The following is a 16,670-nucleotide window of genomic DNA, read 5'->3' on the forward strand; positions in this document are numbered from 1 at the left end:
ACCAGTCAAATAATAAAGCAATCAGACCACCATATCCGGCGCTGAAAGCGGAAACTGCAATTCTTACCCTAAAAATGATTCCATGCTCCCTGTTGTAGTGGCAGCCAAAACATAGGCTGAGAATCTGAGACACTCAACTGTTCTCTCTCTCTCTCTCTTGTCACCAAATCAGGATTGTACATCAAAAAGAGTGGGCCCACAACCATACATTGTTTTAAATCAGTCATACCAACCATCCAATCCACCGTTCAAATCTTTATTACTGTTCATAGTACGTCCCTTTACAGACTCTTTGTCGTTTTTCTAGGGTTTCCTCCAAGCGTACATAGCCGTTAGTAGGGCTGAGATTTGGACTTCCATCTCCACGTACTGTTTATGGGAATAGTGGAAAGTATGCAGTAAATATTACTGTTTTTACTTTCTAGGGTTTCTCTCTTTTTTCCATATAAGGCTAGTGTTTTATTTGGAGATATAAGTAAGAAGGTATGTTATGGTTATATGGTTTAAGTTCAACAAAACCCTACGTTAGATTTAGTGATTTTTAGGATTTTAGATCATACCCATCACAAATTTAGAGATTTAGATCGAAAATTTAACATGGTGATCTAGGTTTTTCAGGGTTTATACTTCTCTCTCTAGCAATCTCGCTCCAATGAAACCCACGTTAAATAGTTGATTCCAGAGCTTTTTAGATCATAACCATCATCGCAGGCTTAGTGATGTAGATCTCTAAGGTTTACCACGGTTATCTAGGTTTTCAGGGGTTCATGCTTCTCTCTTTCTAACGAAATCCATGTTAAAAGTTGACCATCACAGGCTTAAAGATGTAGATCAAAGTTTATCATAGTTTTCTAGGTTTTTCTTGGTCGATGCTCTCTCTCTCTCTCTCTCTCTCTCTCTCTCTCTTAAGAATCCCACGTTAAATAGGTGATTCCATAAATGTTTAGATCATGCCTATCTTCTTCTTCTCTCCCTGATGTCTAGGATTTTGGTGTTGATTACTTGCTCTAGTTTTTTCTTAATTTCTGTTGTTATTAGGGCTTTGGGGTGCTTCAGGTTGATTGGGAGGAAAGGATATGGGTCGATTCATATTTTTCCACAGCTTTCTTGAACTTAGAAGACATTGAGCAAGTCTTTTTCGAAGAACAAGGCTCTCCCTAGGTTCAAGAAAGCTGTGGGAAAACATGGGTTGATGCAAAAGAACGAAAACTAACTCTCTCTCTCTCTCTCTCTCTCTCTCTCTCTCTCTCTCATTGATAAAGAGATCTCAATTTCTTTGCAAATCAATCCATTTTTCCTTGTAATTTTACGGTTTAATATATGGTTTTTGTTCTTTATTCATAAGAGAGTGATTTATTATTTATATATGTGGTTCCCCAGGTCTTTGGTGCGAGGCTTTGATAGATATTTTCTCTCTTTTAATCTCTCTCTCTCTCTCACACACACTCAGGAGAAATCTATTTGCCTTTTTTACATGGCTTAAGCTGATAAGGAGTGAGTATGACCAGTGAACACTATTAGATTTTCTGTAAGTTCACTTGTTTTGTTTGTAAAATATATAATTGAGATACTGAAATATGGTTTCCTGTTTAGGTCCTACCGTCATCTTTCACTCTTTCTCACACTGTTTAAAGACGGAGGAGAAAAAGAGAAAAAGAAAAGGACATTATGATGTTGTTTGGTCCCCGCCTTCAAAGGGGAAACCTACCTCTCTCTCTCTCTCTTACTCACACAAGCACGCAAACACAGATAATTCCATGCCACTTGAGCAAGTATACTTGTTCACTTTATATAACTCCATATATTTTACATGGTATTTTGTAACAAAGGATTTTAAAACACAAATTCCAATTGTTGGGTTTTAAAATATGTATCCCAATGATATCATATATCTCTAGGATGATTCCAACAGTTGGATGTTGTGTTTTAACAGTCAAGATTTCATGTTTTTTCACTAGTCAATGGATCATCCACTTTTATGTCTAATGTCATTAATGTGATCCAACAATATAAACTCTTTGACATCACTAGAGTTGTATCTTTTATATTGTATATATGTTGTATTTTTAAACAATTACAATGGTATTGTGTTGGTTTGTTAAATAAGTAAAATTTCTTACATATGCTATAGTGCCAGGAAAAAAGAGTGCTTGCAGCATCAGGAACCATCACTTTATGTGGGGCTTGATGTTGGGAGATAGGCATCCTTTTCTTGATATGTTGCAATCACTAATCATCATCATCATCAATAAAGCCTTATATCAAAGGTTCCTTCATTCCATTCTTTCTAGGGGTATATCTTCTGTTATTGAAAACGATTTCATGTGTGCTTTAAAACCTAGGTGAATTACCATTTCATGAGCTGAAAATGTGTTATTTACCACTCTAGCTAACTGTTCATTTTAATTACCAAAATGTGAATGATCACTTTTTCATTATTTAAAAAAAAAATTCAGAACAATAACAAATTGGACAGTTAAAGTGCCAATTTTGCAGGTTTAAAGTGATTATTTCCAATTAGTCACTTTAAACCCGTAAAATAGTCACTTTAAAAACTTCCGAATTCATTATCATTCATGTTTTGGTAATTAAAATTAACAATGATCTAGAATCATAAATTCGTCAAAAGATGATCACTTTTTCGTAAATATCTCTTAAACCTTTCTCAATCCACGTTCTATTATTAGATCTTTGGAATATGACACATCCAATAGTAAGTTTAATTATTTCTTACATGAAGCACTTATTTTGTTATGATTTAGAAGTTGTTAGACTACGAATCGATTATATGAATTTTGTTTTAGCAAATTAAGAAAATCCATATCGATTGATTTGTTTAGTTAATGTGTGTTCAAAGTCCAACTCCCAGACCTAGTCAGGAATTCACAATCAGTTTGTTCAATTATGTCAATTAAAAAAGTGTGAAATACATGATTCATTCAAAAATTTGGATCCATTCCTTCGCTTGGTTAAGCTACAAAAAATTTTCCGAATATTTATTTTGAATAGTTACATTCCTTTACAAGACTGATAATACAAGAGCATTATTCCAATTGTTACTTGAATAGTTAATTTTTTTTTTAATATGGGAGCAAAAGCAATTGCTTTTGAGAGTTCTTAATGATTGGAACCTTTTGTTAGGGTCTCGGTTCCTACCAACCTCAATTTAATGTTTTGAGCAGATAATTCTTCAATCTTTGCTCCTAAAGTATTGGAACACTCTCCCAATTGTTGGAATCATGCCTTCCTATGAAGTGGTAAGGATTCCTTAATTTGTTAATATAAATGACATAAAAATCATGTTAACTTGTGCATGCGAAAACATTTATTTAGTTATATAATATTGGAGATTATTACAATTACAAGGCAACAATGATTTAATAGGAAAAAAAATAAACTATGGGTTTCTCACTACATCAAAACTGGAAAATTCGATAGGCCAAGGTCCATGAAATATTTTAGAAACCGAATTTCGATAGTTCAAGGCCGTTGGAATTTTTGATGTTCCTAGATTTGATGGTTTAGAGCCGTCAGATTTCGCCCATCCTCCATTAATTTGATGGTTCTCCCATCAAAAGAAAAAAAAAAATCAACTCCTTGGTACGTTGAATTTTATAAAATTCAACGGAAATGTCAAATATGGGCTTTTTCCACAATGTGTATGAGGTAATTAATGTCATCACCTTCTACAATTAGGAATCTACGATTGTGTTCACATTAGAGATAGTTGATAAAGGACCAGGTTCCCGTGACTTGTGGAAAAAAAAATACATGATCGCCAATTGTTTAAATACCAGATCCAACAGTTGATATTTATCCTCAGATATATGTCATTGGGATACATATATATTTTGATCGTTGGATTTTGTGTTTATACAGTTTTGGATCATGTGTTTTCTAAAAATTCATTCATCATGAGTCATTGAAACCTGCCCCTTTGATAAATTATTGACTAGTGATCATGTTGGAGAAGTGATGGGATTGAGTTCAACATGAAGGCTTCGCACAAGAACAACACTTGAGTTCAATGCGAAGGCTTCCCATAATAGTTGTTATGCCAAGCCATGCATGCATGCATAATAGTTGTTATGCCAAGCCATGCATGCATGCATAATAGTTGTTATGCCAAGCACATGTGCTCCACATTAGCCACTATGTACTTAGGTTCTCTTATAGACTAATGTAAATGAGTTGAATGCCCAATCTTCAACCTCTAGAAAAAAAATGGGGATTTTCTTCTCAAAATCAGTCACCTTCATGTATAATTTTTTTTTTCTAATCCATTCAACCATCTTGAATCCATTATTTTTCAACATAGCCTTAACCTTTTGTAAAATTAATTTCTAGGTTTTTTTCTGCCCCAAATTCCATTCTTTTCTATTTCTCTAAAGATCCTATTTGATTTTCTATAAATAAATAAAAAAAACTAATTATCTTTTCAATTTTATGGTAAATTACTTTTACTCTATTCAACCTTATTTCCAGTCGTTTGTCTACTTACCATGGTATATTTGATCATTTTCTGTTAAGCGTGTCACAAATATTCTCTAAAAACACGGAATGGTTTCAAAGGTTTATGTTGCATGCATGCATATATGGTTTTGCATATCTTGTATATTATGCGAAGCCTTGGCATTAAACTCCATCCTAAGAGCTGGTAGTTGAAAGGATAATTTTCTTTGTTACCCTAGTTGGTTGCTATGTAATCAAATCTTAACAGATGTATTTCTCTCTTTGTAACAACATACATCAATAATGATACAACTAATCTCGTACAGAGTTAATAAACACAATGTGAAAAAGTCCATATTCAACTTTCCAAGGCCATCAAAATTTTCATTGCCATTTTTTTTTTTTATAAATATTTTATAATTCCAACTCTAATCCTAAATCTCTTTTAAGATATTTTAAAATTTCAAAGTTATCCCAAGTTCCCTCCTATCAATCCAAATATATTGGAGAGAAATTGAATTTCTCTTCTCTTCTCTCAATCCAAACATAGTCTAAAAGAAATAGTTTGCAAGACACTTTGATCTTCACATCTGCTTAATGTATTGGATGGATGGGTGTGAGAGCAGTGAGAAATATTTCAACTTCTTGTTTAAATTTTTTTAGTCAATCAGCTTATGTGAATCAAGAACTGATTGAAGAAATAAGTTCATATCTCTCGAAAGATGTAGTCTTAAGTGGGTGGCGGGTTTGGATCCAAGTACATTGTACTTACTCTCCTTAAAGTTGAGAAAACTCCCTTTTGGACGTTACTTTTTCAACTTCAACTCCAAAAGCAGTCCTTCTCATTAGTGCAATTATTGGTCTTCAGTATAAATGATAAATTATCAGAACATAAGACCCATATATTGGATTATGGGCGGCTAGGCCTTTAATTCGCATTTCATCACTTGATTGGATTCTTGGAAATCATGTTCAAAAATAGATCATCAACTGGACTTGGTGCTTAGGTCAACCCAATTTCTTACACATAAATTGATTTCCAAATCTCACATGCCTCTTAGGTGGTATTGTCGGATTGCTAAAAACACTGAAATATATATATACCCACTCTATACTATTAGAGAGGAAAGTAAAGCAATTTGTGGTACGGCAAAAATTCTCAAGAGGATTAATACGAGCACCATTAATATAATAATAATATGTAAACTTTAGCCAAAAGGATGGAGAATGACAAAAATATGAAACTAAAATCGTTTTTAATTATATACATTAACTTAAGTGTATTATTGTAGGGAAGCGTAACAAGAGTAAGGATTAAAAAAAAATGAACACATGAGATTTATGTGGTTTGATAAATTGCCTACATCCATGGTAAAGAGGAAGAAAAATCCACTATCAACAGTAAAAAATTACAGATTTTTTGTCCACAATTGCATGGAACCTAACAGAGCAAAACATAGTGAACCCATGCTTGAAATACAATATATATCCTTCGGACCAAGTCCATTGCGCTTCGGAAAATGTCCCTTTTGATATTACATTGTTTCTTGAAGTCCAAGCCCAACAAGAATACTAGACATCTCACAACATGTACTGATATAAAATCTTAAACCCATATTTTTTTCTATTGGCACCCCAACTTTTACTTACTCTCTCAACCATTTATTTATGGGATTTTTTCTAAAACAAGCGCAACTTATCTCCCAATTTCGATTTTGATACACTATGCATTTTAATTCCCAAAAGATGCATTTCAAGTGAATTCGTCACTTTTATAAGCGACGAATTCGCTAATATCTATGAATTTGTAAATATTAAAAGTGACAAACTCACGAATTCGTAGGTTATAAAAATGACAAACACATATTTTGAAAATTAAAATGATAAGTATACCTAATGAACGAAATGGAGATGCACCCAGTATATATATATATAGGGAGCGGTTCAGCAGCCCTAAAGTCTAACAAGCTTCTTGTCAAGTTTTCTATGTCGTTAGATGTTGACGGATTTGACAGTTCAGTGTGTGTTTACTGTTTTAAAAACAAAAAGTAACTTTTTTACAATTGCCCCCCTCTAAAATCTTTGTATTCTGTTTTAAATCCCTCACAAGCCCCAACAAAACATAACCCATTTCTTCGTTCGAACTCTTTGTAATAAAAAACAAAACCCTTCTTCCAACTCTCTGTAACGAAGAAGCCCATCTATCACGCTCTTTCTCAAGTTTCATCAAAAACCATCGCCGTCCCTCTCTCTCTCTCTCAAGAGAACCCAGTTTGAACGACCGTCAGAGAACCCGTCTAAACCAAATCGCACTAACAAGACATCAAAACGATCTTTAAAACTAAGATAGGTTCTAATGCACTACTTTTTGTCATTCTCAAATTAAAAGAAACAACTTATTAAACCAAATTGCACTAACAAACTCGATGAATCAAAGCTACTAACTATAGGCGCTAACAAAAGATGGAATACCACATTGTATCCAACAGAACCAGATTAAAAAAAATAAAAAATAAAAAATAATTTGGTACCTATATGAGTAGAACCCAAGATCAAAACTGTTTTTGCAAGTACGATATCTGAATAGATAAAAACCTTTTCTTCTACATGAATTTATATTACTGCATTCTAGGGAAAATCCCAAATTGGATTTCAAATTGACAAGTTAACATAAACTATTCGAGTAGGAATCCATTTTCTGAAAGATCCTGATTTTGTGCTTCGGTGCATCATTAGAGATCCTTCAATGGCCTATATTACACAAACAAATAATAAGACAAAACATGGAACGGGGAACAATAGGGGGTGACCATTTTTTGTAAAAAAGAGTACAACAGTGCTCTTCAAAAACTGCTCTTCAAAAACTATTCCTCACTTTTTTTTGGCATGCAAAATAAATGAGAGAACCTCTGTTTCTTAACGAAGAAGAGAGTTCGAAGAAGACAAGTCTCTGCTCGTATTCTATTTCTAAACGAAGGAAGAAGAGAGTTCGAAGAGAGGGATTTGTTAAGAGGGAGAGACTTAAAACAAAATACAAAGATTTTAGAGGGGGTAGATTGTAAAAAAGTTACGTTTTGTTTTTAAAATCGTAAACACACGCTGAACCGTCAGATCCGTCAACATCTAACGACATAGAAAACTTGGCAAAAAGCTTGTTAGACTTTAGGGCCGCTGAACCGTCCCCATGTATATATATATATATATATATAGGGTCTCGTTCCCCACCCTAAGCTTTACCCTACACTTTAACAAACGTGTGTTGTCTTACATGGGTTAGAAGTTTTGGAATGGGCTGATTTTTGGTGAGGATGATCTCTTCACTATAGAGATCATCCTCACCAAAAATCAGCTCATTCCAAAACTTCTAACCCCATCAAAAATGGTTTACAAAAAATAGACGGTCCACGATTTTTCAACTTGTAAACATGGGACTAAAAATTTCGGAATATGCTGATTTTTTGTGAGGATGATCTTCTAATTATAAAGATCATCCTCACCAAAAATCAGCCCATTTCAAAACTTCTAACCCATGTAGGACAAAACACATTTGTTAAAGTGTAGGGTAAAGCTTAGGGTGTGATATGTATATATATATATATTTTAATTGGGGTGTAAAAAGTAAAAGTTGGGGCCGAGTGCCAATAGCAGCTCTTGTAATAGATTTTGTTTGTAGCATTTACTAGTCTAGTTTATTTGGCGTGAACCGGTCGCCAGCTTTGACTAGGACGAGTTGAGTCACCCGATTCAAATAGGATTCGAGGGCACCAACCCGATTCTTATAACCATGAGCTTGAGAGCTGTGTGTGAGAAGCAGTCGAGCCGTGAAGGTGTCTCCAAAATAGTTGGTTTTAGTGTTTGAGAGAGAGAGAAAGAGAGAGAGATGTCAGACCTTGACAGGCAAATAGAACAGCTGAAGAAATGCGAGCCTCTGAAGGAATCTGAAGTGAAGGCTCTCTGCCTTAAAGCCATGGAAATACTGGTCGAGGAGAGCAACGTTCAAAGGGTAGATGCTCCAGTAACTGTAAGCTCTAACCAACCTTAAAATCCCTTTTTTAACAGATTGCCCCATCTCTTGTTATGAAGTATCTCTGATTTAGTGAGAGACCCTTTTAATTATTTTCATTTTTATGATATGGGTTCGATCTGATTTTGGATTTCACTTCTGCAAAACTTGTTTGGTCATGGTTGGTATCTTCTGATTTCGATGTTTATTTTAAAAATATTGTTTTTGATTTTCTTGGAATGACTTATGAGGAATTTGTTTTTTAATTTGTTAAGATTAGAAGATCTCCCCTATGAATTCTCTATACATGATACCGGATGCATATAGTGAAGTGTTTTCGTGATCGATTTGCCTCGTTAATCCTAATTTTTAAACAGCCGAAGTCACCTTAATTTCGTCGGTTAACATAGAGCTGAATGATTGAAGTAGAGGTGTGGTTCTGGAGTGCTGCATGACTGACCCAACCCAATCAAACTAAAAGTAAACTTGTGTAAGATGCTAGTAAGAATGTGCTTTATGGAGCTGAATGTTGTGCAATCGAAAGTTATGTTTAGAGATTGAGCATAACACATATTAGGATGCTAAGATGGATAAGTGTAAAATAAAGAAAGGTGAAATTGCAAATCCACGCATCATGAAAATATAAAGTACCAACAATGAGTGATAAAATAAGGGAAAGTGAGTCAGATGGTTTGGTCATGTGCAATGGAGACATTTTATCAACCTCAGTTAGGAGTTTTTAAGGTGAAGTTCTAAAAGAGTGAAAGATAAGACTAAAAAGGATATGATTGAGGTAATGAGAGTAGATATGATTAAAATTGTATTAAGAAAAGTCATGGCTTTTGATAGAATTTAATTGGAAGAACATGTTTTGTTTTGTTGATCCTAAACTTTTGGGATATGGCTTCTATGATGAAAATATTGATTCTATTGGCTTTGCTTGAAGCAAGAATTTTACAACTGTAGATGGTGCAAAATGAATCGATCCACGTGGACTGCTCATGAGTGAGGTGGTAGAAGCACATTTAATGTGGGGAGATGAAGATGACATAGATTTTAGTGCCAAGATATTATCATGATCCACAATATTTCTCTTTTCATTTATTTTACTAAGAAATACATCACATTGCAAATCATTGGATGAAAGGGGCTTTGTCCTGATTTCATGCCCTCTTTGTTTATAAATTAGTTACTAGGGCAACCAACTAAAGGGGGAACTCATCTTAACACTAACCCACACATTCCCCTCAGGCTCCTCTCTTTCTTTCATGGAATCCCACCTCTTATCCTTCGTTTTCTTCCTCTCCGACTAGTGCAACGACCCCCCGAGTGGCCATCTCTTGGTTTAGGCAGGTTATCGGATCCACCTCATCTTTACCATTACCATTTCATCACCTAAAGCCTTATCCATATAGATAAGTATTCAAGATATTTCTTATTACGAAATTAATCCATTCCTTGTGTACTCTTTTATACTTTTCGTTGTCTATTGTATTGGGAGGGAGAGGGTGGGAAGCTTGCACTTGTTTCTTCTTACTGGGTGGATAATCTGCTCAGGAGTATATGATATTTGGAAGTGCTTGTTTTTAGGAAATTTCAACCCTACATGGTTGCATGCCCATGATTCTTTTTCATTAGAGAGTATGTCACTAGTATCAATAATTTGAAAATTTGGGTGGGGCATGTCACTTTATAAAGTAGTTCCATTTCCACCTCTATACTATTTCTAGAAACATTCATGTCCTAGTTTCTCATGAATCGTTGTTTTCATTTAAACGTTAGACCTAGTTTTTGTCAAGATGTCGAACCTAGCTGATAAGTGATAAGTAAGGGGAGCTGTAGAAGTGTTCTGGATACCAAGCACACACATGGGACCTGCTTCATAGGTGAAAGTGGACAAAAAGCATGATTGTGGACTTTATTTCCCCTTTGTATTTGGTTTCTCTGTTTATTTGTCATATTTCCTGGTTTAATTTCCATATCTTAGGAAGTTATTTCAAGTGCTTGTTTTAAGCTAGGAAACTTCTTTAGTGATAGAATAAAGGAAGACTTTAAAGCGGGACATTTTGTTGGTTTCCTGAATTATTACTCTCTTTGGAGAAAACCTAATTGAGCTTGGGACTTTTTAGGTGTGGATTTGTATTAAACTCCATTAATTTATCCCCCAAGAGTTGATTTTCCTTTCCTCTTCTACGCTATACTATGTGTGTGGTGTGTGTGTGTGTGTGTGTGATCTACTGGAGCAGTTGCATTTGAGGTGTGGGCGTCTAGCATGGATGGATTTTATTTTTTAGAACAGTGATTATGTTCTATTAAGTATATGTGTGAATATTTGTAAGCTCTCTGGAAGAGAGATCTTTCTGTACACTACCCATAGCTTGAAAATCCACCCGCTCATTAGCTCCACAAAGGGTGTTACAAAAACATATTATGTGTTGCAAAATCATCTAACTTTATTATGTGATCCCAACAGTGGAGAGGCCTGAAGGGCTGTACACCACACTCTTAGCACATATGGTATCATTTGACAAGTCACCATCTGCCTGTAAACATGGGTGTCTATGTATCTCATTTCAGAGGATGTGAGTCCACCAATCAGATTCTTTTTCAGTCTTCCTGATTTTTCTCCATTTCAAGTATCTGCAATGCCATGTAAGAAATTAACTTGTAACTTTGATGTTCAGCTTGTTTCAATTTCCATTCTGGGAAATGGAAAAAAAGAAAGAAGGAAAAAAAACAGTACTTGAAATAAACGAAACAAAGATAATCGAGAGTACTGTTAATGATGCATCTCTTAATATTATTTGCTGCAGTTTCTTGTGCTGTCTAAGCTCGGTACACATGTAAGGTTGTTAGTTGCTTTGAGTTATTTGCATATGTCTTATTAAGGTTTGGAAAAAAATCACACATGTCCTTTTTTCATCCTCTAGTTTCCAGAAAAAGTATCATTGTATGTAATTCTCAAACTTCTAGGATTCTTGATAAGAGAAGAGTTCAGTAACAATTACATGAATCACATGCACCAATGGGGTTTGGGGAGAAGGGGGGTTGCAAGTACACCATTCAGTGAGCCCAGCATAATCTCATATGTCAAAAATACGCTCGGTCAGATTCACGTAACCAGCTTACCATCCCATCCTCTCATTATTTTAGGCAGTGAAACTATGTCCAACAGTCTACAGCAGATGGCAATGGTGATTCAGTTGGACTGATTTTATTAATCTCAGGGATATCCCAGAGGTAACACATTGAAAGTGAAACGGGGGGTGGTCGTCTTTAGTAGTTTTTGGGATCCCATTAATGACTTGAGCTCATATATATATGGGGACAGTTCATGGAACAACAATTGTGACAACATCTATGACAACAGTTTTTGTCTTGTATGGCTTAGAAGTTTCGAATGGGCTGATTTTTGGTGAGGAGATCATCCTCACCAAAAATTAGCCCATTTCGAAACTTCTAACCCCATCGAAAGTGATTTACAAAAAACCATTTTCATAGTTGTTGTCACATGAACCGTCCCCTATATATATATATATGTGTGTGTGTGTGTGTGTGTGTGTGTGTGTGTGTGTGTGTGTGTGTGAAGTTTAAAACATTGCAATGTTTAATTGCTGTTTTATATCAGACCATGGTAAGTGTTAGATCTATCTGAAATCATTTTGTTTACATACTAGTTATGGTCTCTATCTAATTACAATCAGATCTTTTTCTTTTCCATAGATATGTGGGGACATCCATGGGCAGTTTTATGACATGAAAGAGCTATTCAAAGTAGGAGGTGATTGTCCAAAGACAAACTACTTGTTTGTTGGAGATTTTGTTGACAGGGGATTTTACTCTGTCGAGACATTTCTGCTTCTACTTGCCCTGAAGGTAACATTTCTCTTTCTTTTCCCATTGTCAGTAATCTTAATTTTTTTAAAACAGGTTTGTTCTCTGCCATGATCTGTGTGCTTGCTTTTAAAATGTGTCTTGATAGATCTTTTAACTTTGTAATTGTTGAGAAATAGCATATATATGATTCCCTAAGGCATCTCTCAAGGAAATAGAGGTTGTGATAGATGGTTCATTTTTTCTTTAGTATCTTCTATATGTTGGGTTTCATTTATGAGACACAAGGCGAAGCATGAGGTGTACAAAGTTTAGGATAGCCAGGTTTGGAATGTGCAAAGTTCCTGAAAAATAGTCTATCCAAATAAAGTACCCCGAGGTATATATATCCTTCATGGATTCCACCATTTTCAGGCTAGCAATGGGCCGTTGAATGAGTCAACACCATAGACCTGGGTACAGGGACAATGTGCAATGAAAGGCCTTTTTTATTTTGTATTGTAGAATTATAGTTTAGAAAGTCAGAAAAATATATAAAAACACATGTAGATAAAAGGAAATACATGAAGGTGCCAAATTAGCTAGGTCGGTAAGGTATGTGAAATGTTGATTCCTCGGCTTGGGTTCAAAACCCATTGAACCCACCTTCACACTCACCACTAAATCACTAACCATTGCTTGCCTAGCAATAAAAGAATGGGAAATACATAAAACTTTAGCATTAGTATGCACTTTCCTTAATATTCAGAAGGAAGAAAAATTAGTAGGACTAGGTTTTGTTCAAACAGCTGTTTTGATGAGTGTCTTACGTCTTACACATGTCGTTCACAGGTGAGGTATCCAGATCGAATAACACTTATCAGAGGGAATCACGAGAGTCGCCAGATCACACAGGTTTAAATTCTCAAGACCCTTGGAATAGATATATGTCTTTCTACTAGCATCTCATTTTCCATAAAGTCTTACTTTCTGGCCTTTGTTTCCAGGTATACGGATTCTATGATGAGTGCCTACGTAAATATGGCTCCGTAAATGTTTGGAGATATTGCACAGATATATTTGATTACTTAAGGTTCGCCACCCATTATAAAATAAGGTACCCATCCGATGGATTGAGAAGAGAGTTGACCAATTGCGAGTAGCACATCCTTGCACATGCTTAGGGTGAGAGATAGTTGTGACCCGTTTGATCGGTCCCACCTAGGCTTTTGGCCAAAATTGATCTGATCCCATGGTCCTACTTCATCTGATCTTTCAAACTTGTGGCTAATGCTTCAAAGAAAGATGATTAGGATCATCTGATTGAATCAATTACAGGGCCAGATCTCTTCTGCAGGAGTGATGGTCCTGTCCTTTTACATGTGAGCTAAGTGTGCATGTTTTTGGTTGACTGTTCTTACAATCAACTCATTGGGTACCATAAATTTCATCCTTTCAACTTGAGATTTTTATTATGTTCTTGAATTTGTTGTTGATGATTTCCTGCAGTCTCTCTGCACTCATTGAGAACAGAATTTTTACTGTACACGGCGGGCTATCTCCTACCATCTCCACACTAGACGAGGTCAGGCAATCAATCCTTTTATTCTTCTTTTTTTTCTTTTTCTTTTTGAGGCCTAATGAAACCTATCTGACAGATTAGAATCATCGACCGGAAGCAGGAGGTACCTCATGATGGTCCCATGTGTGACCTTCTATGGTCAGACCCAGAAGACATTGTGGATGGTTGGGGTTTAAGCCCTCGAGGTGCTGGGTACCTCTTTGGTGGAAATGTGGTCTCTTCTTTTAACCACAAAAATAATATAGATTACATATGTCGTGCACATCAGTTGGTCATGGAAGGATATAAATGGATGTTCAACAACCAGATAGTAACAGTATGGTCAGCTCCAAATTACTGTTACAGGCAAATACTAACTTTGTTTCCACTATTTATTTCCTTTTTCATAATCAAATGGTTTTTGACTTTGTTCTTATTATTGTACATTATTCAGATGCGGCAATGTGGCTGCGATTCTTGAGCTCGACGAGAATTTGAACAAGCAGTTTCGTGTGTTTGAAGCAGCTCCACATGTTTGTGCATAAACCCACTTATGTTCGATTATTTGAAGCTGCCACATATTTTAATTTCCTTTTTTCTTGGTGTTAAAAGACTGGATTGTAATTGCAGGAATCAAGAGGGGCTCCTTCCAAAAAACCTGCACCCGATTACTTTCTTTGAGACTGAATCGGAGTTGGTTTTGGTTTTATCGTTGATTACACTTAAGCTGTTCTACAAGGTGATAGAAAATAGTATGTGAAGATGATCTCATGTGAAGTACCAAAGAAGCTGGCGATGTGGTGCTGTAAAGGGCTTTACTCCTCAAATGGCCTACAAGATTGGTGTTTTTGGGCTCTTAGTCTGGATTGTTGGGTTTGCAAAAAAAATTCACTTTTTCTTCTGGTTTTTTATCTGTGATAGTGTTCATGGAGTGTAGAGTGTATTCCATTACATGTCTGTGTCATTGACATGTGACCCCAATCCTTTCTCAACTGAGAGAATCGAAAGGCCAAGGGATCCTTAAAAAAGGAGGAAGTTTTGTTCACATCTGTGGGAAAATGCATGGAGAGGATTGGGGTAGAGAGTTGAACGTGGGAAATCTTAGGGAGCATCACTCGTGAGAAACCACTATAATGGGAATGTTGATACCCATTTTTCAATGAAAGATATTGATATGTTAGTGTTATTTCCCTCTCTTGATCATCATCTTTTTTTTTTTCCATCTTTGGCATAAATAGTAGAAGAGTCATGATTTTCTGACGCCCTGTCATATGCTCCTTGGCGTGGCATGGGCTAGAACCACAGATATTTTCCTCAGGATACATAACTGCATCTTCCCATAAGCATGTGCAATTGTGTATTTAGGAGAAAGATCTATGGCTCTAGCACATGCCACGACAGAGGATGAATGAGAATGTATGTCAGAGGGGGTGGGGGGGATCAGAAAATCATTATTCATAGTAGAAATATCATGCTCTTAACAAGACCTTTACGAATATTTAATACAATGGTTTCAGATGTTTTGAGGCATGAGCCAAGGTGCTTGATTGGTCAGTGCCGAGGCATATGTTGTAAGCATTGAATACTTGAAATTTTTTGTATAAATAATTAATGATATTGAAAAATTAGGACACTTATCACATATTTTCAAGTTTTAAATCCACATAATTTACAATTAATCCCCTACGTTAATGATATTATAATTTACACTTTAGCATGAAAGAAATATTTTATATTTGAATAATTGAAAGATTTTACAGTAAATCACTATTTTATATTCTTTTAATGAATCATTGTATAGTACTTTTTAACTTTAGTATGTTTCTTTACATCTTTTCTCTTTTACTATATCCCTCTTTGTCATTTACGATCTTCTTCCAATCATTTTAGTCTTCAACTTGTACCAAAGCACTTCTCACATTTAGATCCAACAATCACCAACTACAAGGAAGCTTTTAACCTTTGGATGTAAAATCAGTAAGGCCTCTTCAAATCCTTTGCTGGAAAGAAAAGGAGAATATCAAGAAGGGGAAGATGAAGAATGTGTGAGAATTGTGAGATATATAATCAAGAAAAAACTAACATGTAATCTAAGTCCAAAACATTGTATGTTTCCGAATATTTTGATCGATTGTGATTTTATCCTTGAATGTAGTAATGTTACGGAAAGTTAATTCCTTCTCTCTTTTGACTACGTAACACAATCTTGATGTAGCACAAATGGTTGCAAGTGATTCACAAAACATAAGGGACTGTTATGGTCTATGAGGGGTGTCAAGTTTGGCACATGTTCTTGCATATAATATCAATGAAACATAATATTATAGGAACCCACATTCAAAAGTCGGCCATGTCTCTACAATTGAATAATATGTTAATTCAATTGGTGGACTATATTTTGGATGGGGCATGGCTGAGTTTACTTTCAACCTCTAAGGGGGATCTTAACCGTCGTATTTAGATATAAAACATGGTGTAGCACATCATTCTACTAGTGTTGCACATGTTTCCCATTAATTATTTTATAAAAAGAAAATGCTTCACAGATTCCCAGCCTAAGCTAATCACAATTACAAGACATACAAAACAGGTTGGCATATTTTCATTCTCTCTCTCTCTCTCTCACACGCACGCACACACACACATTCATTGTTGTAGGCCAATTGAGATGAGTCTAGAGATAGGAATGCCACATGTATCTATAATTCTAGAGAAGTACCCTTCTCTAATTATTGCAAATATTTCAGTTATCACCATATCGATGGCTGTAAATGGGTCAAATTGACCGGCTAAACCATGGGCCAGACCTCATTTGGTTCAGGTCTGGTTGGTATTATACAT

General features: G+C 35.5%; 1 protein-coding gene across 2 annotated transcripts; it reads left to right on the forward strand.

Moving 5' to 3' along the window:
• Positions 1 to 8,250: 8,250 nt before the first annotated feature.
• Positions 8,251 to 15,015, forward strand: LOC147390134 (serine/threonine-protein phosphatase PP-X isozyme 2). 2 transcript variants are annotated; one of them, XM_086417123.1, is made up of 8 exons: positions 8,251 to 8,473; positions 12,179 to 12,331; positions 13,121 to 13,183; positions 13,276 to 13,385; positions 13,778 to 13,853; positions 13,927 to 14,195; positions 14,284 to 14,362; positions 14,460 to 15,015. In XM_086417123.1, exons 1-8 carry the CDS (start codon positions 8,333 to 8,335, stop codon positions 14,508 to 14,510), a joined length of 942 nt encoding a protein of 313 aa, XP_086273249.1. In that variant the 5' UTR covers positions 8,251 to 8,332; the 3' UTR covers positions 14,511 to 15,015. The 2 variants fall into 2 exon arrangements, with proteins under 2 accessions (XP_086273249.1, XP_086273250.1); XM_086417124.1 differs by having other exon boundaries at positions 8,252 to 8,473; positions 13,276 to 13,361.
• The last annotated feature ends 1,655 nt before the right edge of the window (positions 15,016 to 16,670 follow it).

This window comes from Akebia trifoliata, chromosome 11 (genome assembly GCF_017979445.1).
Source record: "Akebia trifoliata isolate Shusen 1 chromosome 11, ASM1797944v1, whole genome shotgun sequence".
Taxonomy (NCBI): domain Eukaryota; kingdom Viridiplantae; phylum Streptophyta; class Magnoliopsida; order Ranunculales; family Lardizabalaceae; genus Akebia; species Akebia trifoliata.

Bases quoted from the DNA above. Each gene is read 5' to 3' on its own strand.
- LOC147390134 (XM_086417123.1), top strand. From the start codon at position 8,333: ATGTCAGACCTTGACAGGCAAATAGAACAGCTGAAGAAATGCGAGCCT. The intron at 13,854-13,926 runs GTCAGGCAATCA...CCTATCTGACAG, and splicing joins CCATCTCCACACTAGACGAG to ATTAGAATCATCGACCGGAA. The intron at 14,363-14,459 runs GTTTGTGCATAA...TTGTAATTGCAG, and splicing joins TGTTTGAAGCAGCTCCACAT to GAATCAAGAGGGGCTCCTTC.